This window comes from Sarcophilus harrisii, chromosome 2 (genome assembly GCF_902635505.1).
Source record: "Sarcophilus harrisii chromosome 2, mSarHar1.11, whole genome shotgun sequence".
Classification (NCBI taxonomy): domain Eukaryota; kingdom Metazoa; phylum Chordata; class Mammalia; order Dasyuromorphia; family Dasyuridae; genus Sarcophilus; species Sarcophilus harrisii.
The window spans coordinates 520,238,838-520,254,384 of NC_045427.1; the positions used below are offsets into that span (position 1 = coordinate 520,238,838).

At 38.8% G+C, this 15,547-nt stretch overlaps 1 protein-coding gene across 1 annotated transcript in view; it reads right to left on the reverse strand.

Annotated features, from left to right (window-relative positions):
• The window catches only part of SLC24A1 (solute carrier family 24 member 1), a 40,823-nt gene extending 26,107 nt beyond the window's left edge, over positions 1 to 14,716 (reverse strand). The window contains exons 1-2 of the mRNA XM_031955355.1: positions 12,781 to 14,716; positions 6,912 to 6,965 (exon numbers count right to left, since the gene is read on the reverse strand). Of these exons, the coding sequence (XP_031811215.1) occupies positions 6,912 to 6,965; positions 12,781 to 14,598 (1,872 nt within the window). The 5' untranslated portion in view covers positions 14,599 to 14,716. The remainder of the gene's footprint in view (positions 1 to 6,911; positions 6,966 to 12,780) is intronic.
• Positions 14,717 to 15,547: the final 831 nt, after the last annotated feature.

Below are 15,547 nucleotides of genomic sequence, written 5' to 3' on the forward strand. Positions count from 1 at the left end.
CACACAGCTAGGAAGTGTTAAGTGTCTGAGACCAAATTTGACTCTTGACTTCAGGGCTGATGTTCTAACCACTGCATCACTTATCTGCCCCCAAATCCAATGATTCTTTTTTTTTTTCTTACAGCTTTTTATTTACAAGTTATATGCATGGGTAATTTTATAGCATTGACAATAGCCAAACCTTTTGTTCCAATTTTTCCCCTCCTTCCCCCTCCCTTCCCCCAGATGGCAGGTAGACCAACACATGTTAAATATGTTAAAATATAAATTAAATACAAAATAAGTATACATGTCCAAACAGTTATTTTGCTATACAAAAAGAATCAAACTTTGAAATAGTATACTATTAGCCTGTGAAGAGCTATCAAAAATGCAGGAGGACAAAAATATAAGGATTGGGAATTCTATGTAATGGTTCATAGTCATCTCCTAGAGTTCCTTCTCTGGATGTATCTGGTTCAGTTCATTATTTCTCTGTTGGAACTGATTTAAACCCAATGATTCTTAACCTTTTCTATGTCACTGTCCATTTTTGGCAGGCAGTCTGATGAAGTCTTTGGACCCCTTCTCATAATAAAGTTTTTAAATGCATAAATTAAGATACATAGACTTACAAAGAAAACCAATTATATTGAGATATGATTATTAAATTTTAAAAATTTCATAAAATTCAGGTTAAGAATCATTGATCAACATAGACTTAGCCTTGGAATCAGAATGATGTGCTTTTAAGTGCTTCCTTTGATACACACTAACTGTATGACCTAAACAAGTCACTTAAATTTTGGGAGCATCAGATATTCTCTAAGAATAGAAATTATAGAGAAATGCCACTGGGCATAGAAAAATACCTCACAAGGTGCTCCCTACACTAATGAAATGACCGGTTCAGTCCAAAAAAAACCCTTTTATTCATCTATCTGTGAATATTTCCCCTAGCAGAATAAAATCTCCTCAAGACTAGGGACTACCTCATTTCTATATTTGTACACCTTGCTCCCAGCATGAAGGTTGGTACAGTGGGAATGCAGAGCTGGAAAGGAACTTCGAGGTCATTTAGTCCCTCTTATTTTATAGATATATAAACTGAGGTATAGAGATATTAAATGCACATTTCTCCCAGAGATAGGAATGAGAGAGGAAAATTATTTTTGAAAAGCTTCTAACATCATAAAATTTAGAAGCAGAAATTGACTAGGCTTCCTTTTCCTCCTGGATTTTAGATAAGAAACTTTTATTAAGCTTGTTCTAAGCATTGTGCTAGAAATGTTTCTTTTTTGCCTCTGAACTGGGAATAAAGTAAAAAGCAAAGATAAAATCCATACCTGAAGCAGATTTCTTGGTAGAAATATAGGAATTGTCTTCAACCACCAAAAAACCATTTAAAGAAAGAAAAGGAGAAATCTACTTCATTACTGTTGAGAGGGTTCCAGACCTCTGTGAGTTGAAGAGGGAACCTTCCTGGAAAGATTGTCATGAGGATATTTATAAAGTGCTTAACACAGTGTGTGGAACATAGTGCTATATAAATGCCTACTATTATTGTTGTGATTAATGTAGGTGGACTGCTTTGAAATGAGACCCTAGTACTGCAAGATTCTAGTCCCATTTCTGCTAGGTATCAGATATGATCTTTGACCCTCAGTTAAGTTTCTTCATCTATAAAATGGGGGTATAAAATAATGTTGTTTCTACCTTACCTAAAAGAATTAAGAAGAGGAATGAACAACTTGCTTTGTTAAAGGAATGCCTTTGTTAAGTCTTAGTTTCCTAATCTGCAAAATGGCTCTCCTTTTTTTGACTGCTGTGATCAAAAGGCCTTTGCTACATATATGTTACTTAGAAAATATTCCAATATGACCATGAACAAAGTGTAATTCTGATTGTGTTAAGGGTTGAGGGAACAGAAGATTCAGTTGGACCCAGAGATCTCTTCTCACTAGCTGGCTTGAAGGTGAATAGTGAAACAAATATTGTACTAGATGATGACCAGTCCTGATGGATCAGGCCATCCTCAGCAACGAGATCAACCAAATCATTTCTAATGGAGCAGTAATGAACTGAACTAGCTATACCCAGAAAAGAACTCTGGGAGATGACTAAAACCATTACATTGAATTCCCAGTCCCTATATTTATGCACACCTGCATCTTTGATTTCCTTCACAAGCTAATTGTACAATAATTCAGAGTCTGATTCTTTTGTACAGCAAAATAATGTTTTGTCATGTATACTTATTGTGTATCTAATTTATATTTTAATATATTTAACATCTACTGGTCATCCTGCCATCTAGGGAGGGGTGAGGGGTAAGAGGTGAAAAATTGGAACAAGAGGTTTGGCAATTGTTAATGCTGTAAAGTTACCCATGTATATATCCTGTAAATTAAAGGCTATTAAATTAAAAAAAAAAAAAAAAGAAACAAATATTGTATCATACTTCATTGAAAAAACTGAATTTGTTAACTGTGAACTCCTCCTTTGTCTAGTTTCCTCATCTCATTTCACTCAAACATCTCCCTCCACTAACTTCTCCCACATTCCCACAGCCTTAGATAAAAAAAAATGGCACTTCTTATCAAAGCAAACCCTTCTATACATACCTTTGACCCCAACCCATCCCAACTTCATTGGCAGATAGTCCCTACTATTATCTTCCCTCTTTCTCTTATCTTCAATCTTTTCCTATCTTCTACTTCTTTCTCCATTACTTAAAAACACACCCATAATTTAGTGTGAACCCCTGCATAGAATTCTCAATCCCTCTATTTTTGCCCGCCTGCATTTTTTATTTCCTTCACAGGTTAATTGTACATTATTTCAAAGTCCGATTCTTTTTGCGCCACAAAATAACTGTATGGATATGTATACATATATTGTATTTAACATATACTTTAACATATTTAACATGTATTGGTCTACTGCCATCTCGGGGAGGAGGTGGGGGGAAGGAGGGGAAAAATTGGAACAAAAGGTTTTGCAACTGTCAATGCTGAAAAATTACCCACGCATATATTTTGTAAATAAAAAGCTATATATATAAAAAAAAAAACCACACCTATGTTCCGTTCATTCTTAAAAAACCCTTACTTAATCTGACCATCCCAGTTAGCTTTTGTCCTTTGTTTTCTATCCTGAACTAAACTCCTTGAGAAAGTGATTTCAATGCCTCCATTTCTGATACCCTCACTCTTTTCTAACCTCCACTCCCACCCCACTCCCTCAGCCTCAACATTCAACTTAAACTATCTTTTCAAAGTTACCCATTTGACAAAAACATCCTTTTGTCAATTCTGATTCTCCTTGACCTCTCTGTAACATTTAAGTCTGCTGATCAACCTTGTCTTTCTAAATGAGCTTCTGTCTCTCTGTCTCTCTCTGTGTGTCTCTTCCTGCCTCTCTCTCTCTTCCCCTTTTTTTAGTCCCCCCATGTGTCTCTCTCTGTCTCTGTCTCTGTCTATCTCTCCCTCCCCTGCTTTTCTCTTTTGGTTCTATCTGTCCAAAAGTTCCTTCTTAGTCTCTTTTGCTGGTTCTCCCTTATTCCCTAATTATGGCGGTTCCCTAAAGCTTTGTCCTGACTACCCCTCTCTTTTTGCTCTATACCATCTCCCTTGGTGACCTCATTTCCCATGGTTCAGTTATTATTTCTATGTAAATAACTTTTAGTTCTGTCATACTCTAGTAGCCTTCCTGAACTCTTGCCTATGCATCTCCATCCACCTACCTCTTATACATCTTGCATGGAACATCTTATGGACTTTATGTCTTTCCCTAAACTCTCCCCCACTTCTGAACTTTTCTATTACTGTCAAAAAGACCACCATACTCCCAATCACCCAGCCTCTCAACTTGAATTTCATCCTTGACTCCTCACTCTCCCTCACCTCACATATCCAATATGTTGTCAAATCCTGTCATTCCTACTTTCACAACATGTGCTATATAATCCTCTTCTCTTGATTCACACAGCTACTTTTATACAGGACCTCATCACCTCTCATCTCTTTTACTGCAAGAACCTTCTAATGGGTCTCCTGGCCTCAAATCTCTCCCCATTCTAATCCATCCTCCACTATATTTTCCTGAAATATAGGTCTGATGATGTCATCCCCCTAGACAATGAGCTACAGTGACTCTCTGTTAATAATTAATGATAATAGTAACTAATATTTATATAGACTTGAAGGTGTGCAAAGCTCTTTATAATCTTCCTGAATCAATAAAAAGTTCTCTGTTTGCCATGAAAAATTCTTTACAATCTCTTTTTCCTAGTCAGCCATGTTAGATCTTAACCCTTTTCAGGCATGCCAGAATCCAACTACACTCCTTAGCACCCTTTATCTTCCATCTCCACAACTGACCTCCATGCCTGAAACTTCCTACCTTCTCACCTCTGCCTCAATTACCCTGCCTTACTTGAAGACTCAGTTCAGATACAAAGACTCAGCCTCCTTCTCCAGAAGCTTTTTCCAGTTCCCTCCCCTCTGAGCTGCAAATATCTTCCCCTCTCAGATCGCCTTTCATCCACTCTGTATTATTTTTTATGTACCTGGTTATTTACATGTTGTCTTTCCCATAAAGAATGTATGCTCCTTGAGGATGGGGACTGGTTTTTGTCTTTCTTCATATCCCCAGCACTTAGCAATTCTAGGCACATAGCGATCACTTAATAAATGCTTGTGACTGACTGCCACTCCTGTATTCATTTCTCAAGGATAAATAATGGGATCACAGATTCTCATTTGAAAAGAACCTTAGATTAAGACATCTGGGCCAGTCCCCTTCTCAGGGCATGAACTTCTTCCACATTATCCCCAAAGGTGATTGTTTGTCCTTTGCTCAGACCCCTCCAGTGTTACAAGGAACTCGGGCCTTACCTATTCCACTGGCATTCCAGACCAGTTCACCTTCCATTCCCTGAAAGGTAGAGGGCAGCCTTGAGAGTATAAATCAGCCCTGCATAGAAGCCCTTGGGCACACAAGATGAAAACTCCTCTTCAAAGGGAAAATGTGCCCAAGTAACTGCTATCACATTCACCCCTCCCTCCCTTTGTGGGGAACTGGAGAACTGGGTCACAACAGCCCAACTGATCCTTGAGTAACATCTTCACAAGAAGATAAAGCATATACTCACTTTATCAGAGGCTAAGCCCCTTGGGAGCTCACCAGTTCTTGGCTGAGGAGCTGTGGTGATCTCTGGGGCTTTGACAAGTCATCCAGTCCCATCCGAAGTTCCACAGGTCTTAGGCACAGCTCTGCTGCCCTTGCGGCGGTCTGCTCGAAGCCCGGTCTCTGTCTATGCTTCTGACTTTGTCTCTAAGTGCTCTCTGATTTGTTTTTCCCTGTCTCTTTTCTGTGCCTTTAGCTCTGTTTTGGACTCTATCTTCCTCCCTCACTGTCTCTAGCTCCTTCTGTTTTGTCTCTCTGACTCTCGCCTCTGAGACTTTCAGGACCCAGTCCTCCAGCTGTAGGAGGCGAAGATATTGGCTGGTCCAGGCTCCAGGCAGGTTTGGAGAAACTTCACTTACCTTCCCCTAGCGGGTCCAGCGTGTGCAGCATGAGCTGGTAGATGGTACTGCGAATGGTGCAGTTGTGTAGCGAGGTCGTACGGTTTCCTCGGGTCAGACTGGACGGGAGCTGAGCAAGGGGAGACAGCACAGCAGCCTCAGTCTGCATTGCGCCCGCTTCTCGTCGGCAGGAGACATGGCGGAGGCCTCTGCGCTGATTTCCCAGACTGGCTCCTCACCTGAACAATAAACCCCCTCCCATCACTCCCCACTGCCCAGAGGCCGCTGTCCTTGGTGATCAGTGATTCTGCAAGAGCTTCAAGGTGATCCTTCAACTCACCCCACCCCAGGGAAGAGATCAACGCGTGCGGATGCTCCCAGACACAAGCACCCAGATGGGATGCACTGACCTGACAATAAATGTACACATACCTGTGCATGCACACAACGTGAATCACACACACACACACACACACACACACACACACACCCCACTGCATGAGGTCATCTCGCCCTCTAGTGGCTACAGTCTAGATCACTCAGGCTATTAATGTATCATCTAGCTTTCATAACCTCCCCAAATCATGAGTCAGGGGGTTGGCGGATTTCTTTAGATTTGGGGGAAGGAGAGAGAGAGAAAAGGAAATAATAGCTGTGTTCATGGTACAGTCCAGAGGGTCTCTCTTGGAAAATAGGTGGTTTTTCCCTATAATCTACCCCCAAATTCCAGAAAGAACCCTAGGATAAATCGGTAGTCAGAGACCTTAAGGAGCAGAGTTTTGGAAATCCTGAACATCCAAGCAAGAGTACCCTTCTTACCTCCCATTATAGATATATTTTCCTTTCATCTGGACCTCAAAAGTCTCTCTTCTTTTCATGCTTCATATTATTTTAGACTCTTAGCTCATACTGTTAAAGCTGGAAGGGACCTCAGATATCATGTAGTCCAACCCCCTCACTTAATAGATGAAAAAACCAAAGCTGAGAGCATGTTGATGACTTGCCCACAGAAGGCAACATAGGGTTGTAGAAAGAGCCCTGGCCTGCAGAAGTCAGGATGCTATAATTATTCCCATGTGACATCCTGGGCAAATCGCTTAGCTTCTCAGAACTTCAGTTTCCTCATCTGTAAAATTAGTATGAAGCTAACAGCACCTATTTTACAGAGTTATTGTAAGAATCAAATGAAATAATATGAATCAAAAACTTTATAATTATAAATATTATCTTCTTCTTGTCCAAAGTCATACATCTAGACTAGTTGCAGAGTGGGGATTAGATTTCTAACTCCCAATCTAATGCTCCCCAATATCTATTAAACCCAACAGATACACCCTCCTCTAAAGTATTCCCTCCCCCATCCCTGGGCTTCCCACACCATGTCAGGCCCCTGCTACCACTCACCTTCAGTTTCTTGCTATTGTCCTCATCATCCACAGGGATGTCACCATTGCCTGTCTACAAACAGGGACAAGAGTCATAGGAATGTCACACCAATAACAGCCTCCAGTCTTCCACATACATCTGCATTCTGTGTGCTCAGGGGAAGCTATGTAATGCCATGCTATTTATTTGACTATTCAAACATGATAAAATATTTCTCATCTATATCTAAGAGTTAATCCAGTTTTAGAAATTATCTAAATGGGTCTAAACTCCTTAGATTGATATTTAAAACCTTCCATAATCTGAGCTCAATCTACTCATTTTCTTTTTTAAATGTTTTTATTTATTTTAAAATTATGAAATAAAACAATTATTTCTATAACATAGTAGAATAATAAGATAATTGTACATGAAACTATTATGAACAACTTGCTATTATAAAATAATATAATAAATTTATCATGTAAAATTTTTTCCCTTCCCTCTCCTCTACTCCCCTACTCATTTTCCAATATTGCCTTTTAGGCTGATACTAATCTAGTCATTGCTCTCCAGTATACTATATTCTTGCTCATCATAACCCTTTCACCTCTCTCTTCTCTCCTTGCTCCCTTAGGGATCATTCATCCTTCCTCTCTCCCTATCCAAATCTTAGCTCTTATCTCTACCTCAAAGCCTTCCTGTACCAACTCAGCTGGAAGAACTCCCCCTTCCTGGAGTTCTTATTGTCTGGATTCTTCAGTTGGCATTTATCCTTATGTTAGCTGCTTCATTATTTTTCATGTGCATAACTATTGTCTCCCTAATCATATTGTCAGCTCCAGGAAGTCAGGAATGATCATGTTTCAAAAATACCATCTAAAAGATACACTGTACTTATCATGTAACATATATTATTAATAATAATAATATCTGACTTTTGTAGAATGCTTTAAATTTTTCAAAATGCTTTCATGCCTTTCACTATTATAACAGGTATTTGCTTAATTATTTTTGATAAATAAATAATGTAACTACTACTATTATCTACAGTTTTGGCATGTCTCAGGGTCTCTCTTGTTGATAATATGATATTGGATGGGATAGTTTCTAGTTCACTCTATATTTGTAGCCTGGTAATTATTTATCTGGACTCCTTAGCTACTGATGGAGTTTTAAAACAAGATTCTGATGAAATAGCATAAAGATAACGAAACTGAAAAAGTTGGGCAACACTTGCCCAACTGGTTTTCTGGAATTTCTGGAGCATTGTTTCCTAGCTTTCTTTTTATCAAGTTATATAAGATCAGAGGTGAGGGAATAAAAGGAATATCTTTCCCAAAGATACAGAAAATTATATAGGGTCATTCTATAAAGTTTTTGGACAGTTGATTCCTTAATTCAGGTCAACAAAATAAGCAACATTTCGCCTAAGGTAGAAGTAGTCACTTTACTTTTCTGACTCATCAATGCTATCCTTTAAGAGTTTAACTCAAAAGTACTTTCAAGTTACTCAGTAAATTGTTTTATTTATTCTCATTAATAATAATATACCTCATATTTGTAAAGCATTTTGAGCTTTTGTCTAATTTTTCATCATCTAATTTAATTCTCATAATAGAAGTAGCTCGCTCAGGAAAGGGTATAGTAGACTCCTCTTTCATCTTCCATTTGGTTAAAAACAAAAACAAAAACAGAAACCATTTGATTGACATTGTGGGTGATGGGATGGGATGCTTTAAATAATAAGGACCTCTTGGTTGACTACATCTTCCTTGACTATTATTACCTATTAATATGAGGAATTGATTTCTCTGCTTTCTAGCCAAGTGTAAGCAATAGATAGGTAGTCAACATTCTACAATCAGCAACAATGGTACAAAAAGTGCCTAACAAATATTGAATAAATGAATAATGAGAATAATGAATAATAAGATCCTTTCCCAAGAGTACTGAAGGAAGTAGAACAAGAATATGAGGGCAATAGACAAAATTTGGAAACATATTCCTAAAATGACTTGCTTGAACTTGTGAAAGCCAAGGCTGATCATATAATAGTAGTAGCTCACATTTATGTAGGGTTTTAAAGTTTGTAAAGCACTTTATGCCCATCATCTTGTTTGAACCTCACAAAATACCTTGAGATAGGTATAATAGGTATTATCACACCCATTTTATAGGTTAGAAAGCTAAGGCTAATAATGTCCAGGATCATAAAGTTAGTTCTCAAAGGAGGATGGGATTTGAGACCAGAGTTTCTCATTCCAAGTCTAGTCCTCTATCATCTTCTCTGCCACAAAAATCTGTGATGTTTCTAATTATTCTAGACAACCTGGAAAATTTGTGCCTATAGGACAAAGGAGAGGAATCAAGAGTAGACCTGGAATTTCGTTTGAAAAGGGAACTCCCAGATTTGGAAATACCCCCTATCTCTGGGAGGCTAAGTAATTTCCTCAGTGTCTCAAAACCAGGATGTGTTGAGAGACAAGATTTGAATATAAGTCTTTTTGGCTTTGAGGCCAGATCTCTATCAACTACTCCACATTTCTCTATAGTTTTCTTTTTAAAATTCAGACACAGGGATAAATAAATAATAGAAAAGTATTAATGTATGTTATAGATTAAATGTTCCCCCAAACCTATAGCTGTCCTTGAGTCTAGTTCCTTTCTCTCCTAGCCCAAATAGAGATAAAAAAGCAATGAAGTGAATGAAAGAGGCATTAGATTTAGTCTTAGAGGATCTATATTCAGATTCTGGCACTTCCTACTGATACTTTGAACAGATGTCACCTGAGGTCAATTTTCTCAATTATAATATTAGAGGTGAACTATATGATGTCTAAGTAATTCTTTTAATTCTAAACTCTTTACAATGAAATAGGTTGTATCTACTGACTCCTCCTTTTGTCCCCTAGTCACTATTTTCTTTCAAGAAAGAACCTTCTAAAGAAACTGGTTCAGCACTGACGTTTTCTTTTGGGGATAATTGGGGTTAAATGACTCTCACAGGGTCACACAGCTAAATGTTTGAGATCACATTAGAACTCAATTCCTCCTGATTCCAGGACCCAAGCTTTATCCACTGTCCCACCTAGCTGCCCCTAGAATTGACTTTTTTATGCTTTAAATTACCAACGATGCTCCACTGTAAACTTCAAGTCCCTTGCCATGCTTCTCTATTCCTCACATCTCTCCCCCTTCTTCACCAACTTCCATGTCTCCTAAGTTACTTATTTTTTGAAGCCAAAGTTAATTAAAATAAGTGAGACAAGTCAGGGAAAGGAGAGGGAGGTAGCTACTCTGTTAAATATCTACCAATGCACTAAGTGAAGAGTGCACCCCAGTAATCAAAGGTGTATCCTTCCATGAAAAAGGGCATTCTGGGAGATGGATTCACTCATTTTAATAGTGGAAGCTAAATAATTTATGAGAATGAGGACTACAGTTTTGTATTAGACTCTTTTAAACCATGACTGTACATTACTGACATGGATTACCTAAGATAAAATATTAAACCTTCAAAGTATCTCTTTATGAATTCAGAAGGGAATAATCTGCCCTTGAACTTGTTGAAAAAAGTCTGGATAAATAGTTATGCTATCTAGCCAAATCAGAGGAGGTCTTGGTCACTAAAATTCAGGTCTCAAGAGGGTCTTAAAAAGACAAAATTCACCTATTAAAAAAAAGATTTTTAAAATCTTTATAGATCTTGTCTTGGTCTGAATTAATGAATATTCCTAATTAAAGAAATTTTTAGAAGAAGAAGAAATGAAGCTTTATTGTTTTAAAATACAGAATATAATGCTTAGCTGTTACCAATACAATGCCAGAAATAATTTTCTAACATGGAAAGACCACCAAACTGGGAATCAGAAGACTTCTTCAATCCCAGCTCAGCCACTAATTCTCTTGGTCACACTTGACTTACCTTTCCCTTTCCTTATTCTATAAGATGAAGTTTTGGACCTATTTTATCTCTACACTCCTTGCCAGCTCTAGCATCCTATGATTCTAACAGAGATCCTGACAGTGAACAGAGAAGATATACTGATTTTTTAAAAAAGCACATAAGCTTGTCACACAAATTAATGACTGCTAAAGTAGTTGAAAATAGTCTATTTCATGTATTATACATTCTCCTTGAAACTTTGCTTTTGTTGCTTATTTAGAATACAATGTTAAAGCTTGAAAGGACTTTGGAAATCATCTAGTAAAGACTCTTTATTTTATAGATGATTATATGGCCCAAAGATAGTCTCACAGGCTAAATTAAGACTATAAATCCAGTCTTTCAGGCCAGTGTTCCTTCCACACTAAAGAAATGATGGAGATCATATTTTCTGCAGTTTGGCCAAGACAATGTTGGGTTCAACACTAAAGCTACTTCAAATTGAGGAGATAAAGCCTTCTGTCCTTTGCACCTACAACATTGGCCAGTATCAGACCCAATTCTAGGAAATGGTTGTGAGGTTATGGTTTGTGATCCTTTCTTCATCTGGGTTCACATCTTCCAAAAATAGAACATAAGAAAGATTTTGCTTAAAATTCTGTGAGCCCATTTTTACAATTTTAAATTTATTTTCCTAACAAATATGCTGATATAAAGAAATCACAATTCCCCCCACTCAACCTATAGCTTCTCTGCACCTTTAAGGCTGGAATAAGAGTAAATAGCTTGAGATAATGATCATTGAGGACCATTCTCATGGATGGACACTAAAATGCAGGGCAGAAATTGATTCCTCCCTGAAACACTCATTATCCAAACACTCCAGGTTTCTAGCATATATTATGTTATTTTATCATAGTCTACCTAGAGTGTAAACTCTCAAAGGGAAGGGCAAGAATTATATCTATTCCCTCAGAACATATTAGGTGCTCTATAACGACTTGTGGCACTTGGACTTAGAGGATCACAAATTAAGAACTGAAAGATAACTTAAAAAGCATCTACTTTATCCCTTTCATTTTATAAATTGGAAAACTGAGACCCCTAGAGATGAAATGCTTGCCCAAGGTCAGAAAGCTATTAAGTGACAGACAAGATTTGAACCCAGAGTCAACAGGAGATTTCTCTCCCTGGCCTTTCCTCCTCACTCTTAATTATGAAAAAAAAATACTTGAACAAAGAACCCCTAGCCATTTTCTTTCTTCTCTCTTCTCCCAAATAATAGCCTGATGACCATTTGTGAACTCAGAATGTGCTCAGAATGCTTTTTGGAATGCCCTTTTCCAAGGAATGATGTTCATTTGGTTACTGGACTGCCCACAAGATCTTTACTACTTTCTGGGCAGCTACTAAATAGAGTCCCAGTGTATCATTTTAATAACTACTCCTTCCCCTCTCCCCATACTCATTGTCAGAAAGATTCACATTCATCTCCAGGACTGATAGAGCATGTCAGAAGAGAGGTACTAAAGAAAGGTTGCTAAAATTAGAAGACTTCCTCAGTAGGTCATTTCATAGAATAAGTTTAAATGTCTAAATTCCCTATTCCCATCTGACACCTTTGGTATTTAAGGAAAGTTTGACTAATGCAACCCAGTGTACTCATTCAAATACTGAGTATCACAATAAAATCTCCATATCTTTCCTATTTAAACACTTCATATCATTCCCTGTGTATCCAAAGGTTTAGATTGAGAAATTTCTTCTCTGGGAAACCCCATCCACATTACCTCTCCCACTTTCGTACTGAGGGACTTATCCCTTGGAATTGGTTTCAGGTGCAATTTTTGGCCAGTCTTTTCTTTTCTCTCCTGATTCTCACAATTGGTCAGATTCCTTCACAACCTGGAGAATCCCCCCTTCAACACCCAAATATCTATCTCCAGCCCTCAAAAAAAGGGTACAACCTTTTACAAAGACTTCCTCCTCCACCTCCCCAGCTGTGAATTCTGTCCTTACCTTATTGAGACCCATTCCAATCATAATCTTGGACACTGTCCTCTTATTAAGCTGTTCTTTAACCCAGATTTCAAGTTGTTGGTTCCATTTCATGGTAAAGACATAGAACGCATAAGCCATGAGGAGCATTAAGCTCTCCCACCAGGTGATCATGCTGTCCAAAAAAAAGATGATGAGCATCATCAAGTCAAAGATATAAAAGGAGACATCTCGGAACAGGGGCCACCAAGTGAGGTTGAGGACTTCTCTGGAGAACAGAGCACAAGTGCCAATGACAAAGAGGATGTTGAACACAGCAGAGCCCACAATTGTGCCAATGCCCACATTGCTGTGAGAGATGAAAACACCAATGAGTGAAGTGAAGAGCTCAGGAGCAGAGCCCCCAGCTGCCATGAAGGTGGCTCCGGCCACATCCTCAGAAATCTGTAGCTTATCGGTGATGACGCCCAAGGCTGGGACAAAGAATTCATCACACACAATGGCCAAAGCCACAAACACATATATCATTCCAAAGAGATGTAAGACTACCCAGCCTTGCTGCCGTTGCTCCACACTGAACAGGTCTTCAGGGTATTCCCCCTTGGGCTGAAAGTTCAACAGTTTAGGATCTGTAGGGGAGTTATGGCTATCTTCAGGAGAGAAAGGGGTCATGTCTGTTGAAGGAGAGAGGCTGACAGGAACTGTTGGGACATGATCTACAAAACCACAGTCCCGAATCTGGGTGGTAGGGGTAATGATGTCCATGGCAGAGGATATTGTGTTATGTGCTCCTTCCCTGAGAGTGTCTGAAGAAGTTCTCTTTATCATCACTCTGGTTGAGGAGGTTCTCGATGTCAATACCCTAGCTCTGGTTGGGGTATTCATGACTCCCAATCTAGGAGAGGTGGTGTTCTCCACAGTTGTGCTAGATACCACAGTGCTTGTCTCCATCATTGTTGGATGAGCAGTTGGGGAATTTTCTGCTCCTCTTCTCTTTGAAGTATTTGAATTCTTCTTTTCCACTACTCTCTTGGAGGTAATTGAAGTATTCTCCACTACTCTTTTGGGAACAGCTGGGATTTTTTCCTTTATTCTTTTAGGAATAGTTGGAGTTGTTTGTATTACTACTTTTGCTGGAGAAGGTGAGGCAGTGTTCTCTATTATTCTTTTTAGACTAGTTGGGGTATTCTCAACTATTCCTTTGGGGGTTCTTGGCATATTTTTTACTGTCCTTTTGGGGATAGCCAGAAGCTTCTTTTCCATTGTTTTCCTAAGTGTCATTGTGTCATTGATTTTCACTTTTACCTTGGGGATAATCACGTGATTCTCAATTTTTTTAGGTGTAGTTGAGGTAGGTCTCTGAACATTTCTACTGAATGTGGTTGGAGTATAGTTCTTCACTATTTGCTTGTCAGTTATTAAAATATAATTTTTCTTCCTTCTCCTAGGTGTCTCTGGAGTCCCAGGGTTAGAGGTATCCATTATTCTCCTGGGTGCGTTTAAGTTTTTCTTTGCAATAGTTGCTGAGGTTGTTAATTTGTCCCTGCCTTCTGTAACTTGTGAGTGCAGTGTACTGCCTTCCATTTCTAGAATGGATTCCTGATGGTCACTATTTGATATTACTGTTTCACTGTCAGAAAGATCCCGGCTGGCCATTTTCACAGGGTTCTGAGAATACATGGCTGTCCACAGTTTAGGCATGGACCAGTGGCTCTTCAGAAAGTGGTAAGAAGAGCCAATGAGTATCATGCCCAAAAGAAAAAGGACTCGATTACATCGGAGCTTCTTACGACGAGCTAACCGCTTCTCCTGCCCCCCAAATTTGATCAGTTTCCCCATTATAACCAGTCACTCTTAGAAAAGGATTCTCATTCCAGCCAGTGGAAAACAGAGTTGGCTCCAGGATTTGGGGAGGTCATTAGGGAGAGGTGAGTCATGAATCCCAGGAAGTATCTGCAAACCTGAAAAAAAAAAAGATATTTTCCAGTAAGAATTGTCATACTTAAACGAGACTACCAGCCTCAAAGACTCCAATATTTATGTCACAACCTTTAAGGACAAGTCCCCAGAAGTGAGGAGAGTCTCACTCAATAGGGCAGTGAGGTATATGCATGAAAGGAAGTAGTAACCTGTCTTGTCCTTTCTGTAGGAAGACTATGGGAAGAGCAGCAATAACATAGCCTTCAATAACATGGATATTACCAACTGGCCTCTGGAGATAAGAGTCAGGCTGTTCTGAAGAGGGCAATTAAAAGATTGTTAGAACCAGAAGGGGCCTCAAGGTATCATTTGTCCAAATCCTGATTTTATAGATGAGGAAGACAATACCCAAAGAATTGAAGTGCTTTTCTAAGGTCACATAGCTAGTGAATGGCATGATCTGCTCTCAAAGCCAGGCCTTCTGATCCCAAGTCCTTCCCCTTCCCCCATGCTGCCTTTCTTTGTGCTTTCCAGTCCTACTAATGGATCATTTTCTCTGTCAAGTTTTAAAGATAAGGTTCTAGCAATGTGTTCAGTAGTCCCAACAACATTCGACTTCTCATTCTCCCCATAGATATAGTGAAGGGATTGCTAATAGTAGAAGAGAAGTAGAAAATGGAAATTCAGAGAGAAATAACAAAAAAGGAAGATCAGGACTAAGGAAATTGAATGTTTTTATCTGCCACCCTAGAAATGTTCCGTGTAAATCAAGAAAGACAAAAGGGCTTGGAACTTAAGCAGTAATTAACATTTCTTAATTGTTTGAGGGGCTCTTCAAGCTGAAGTACAACAGTAATTAAGAAGTCTG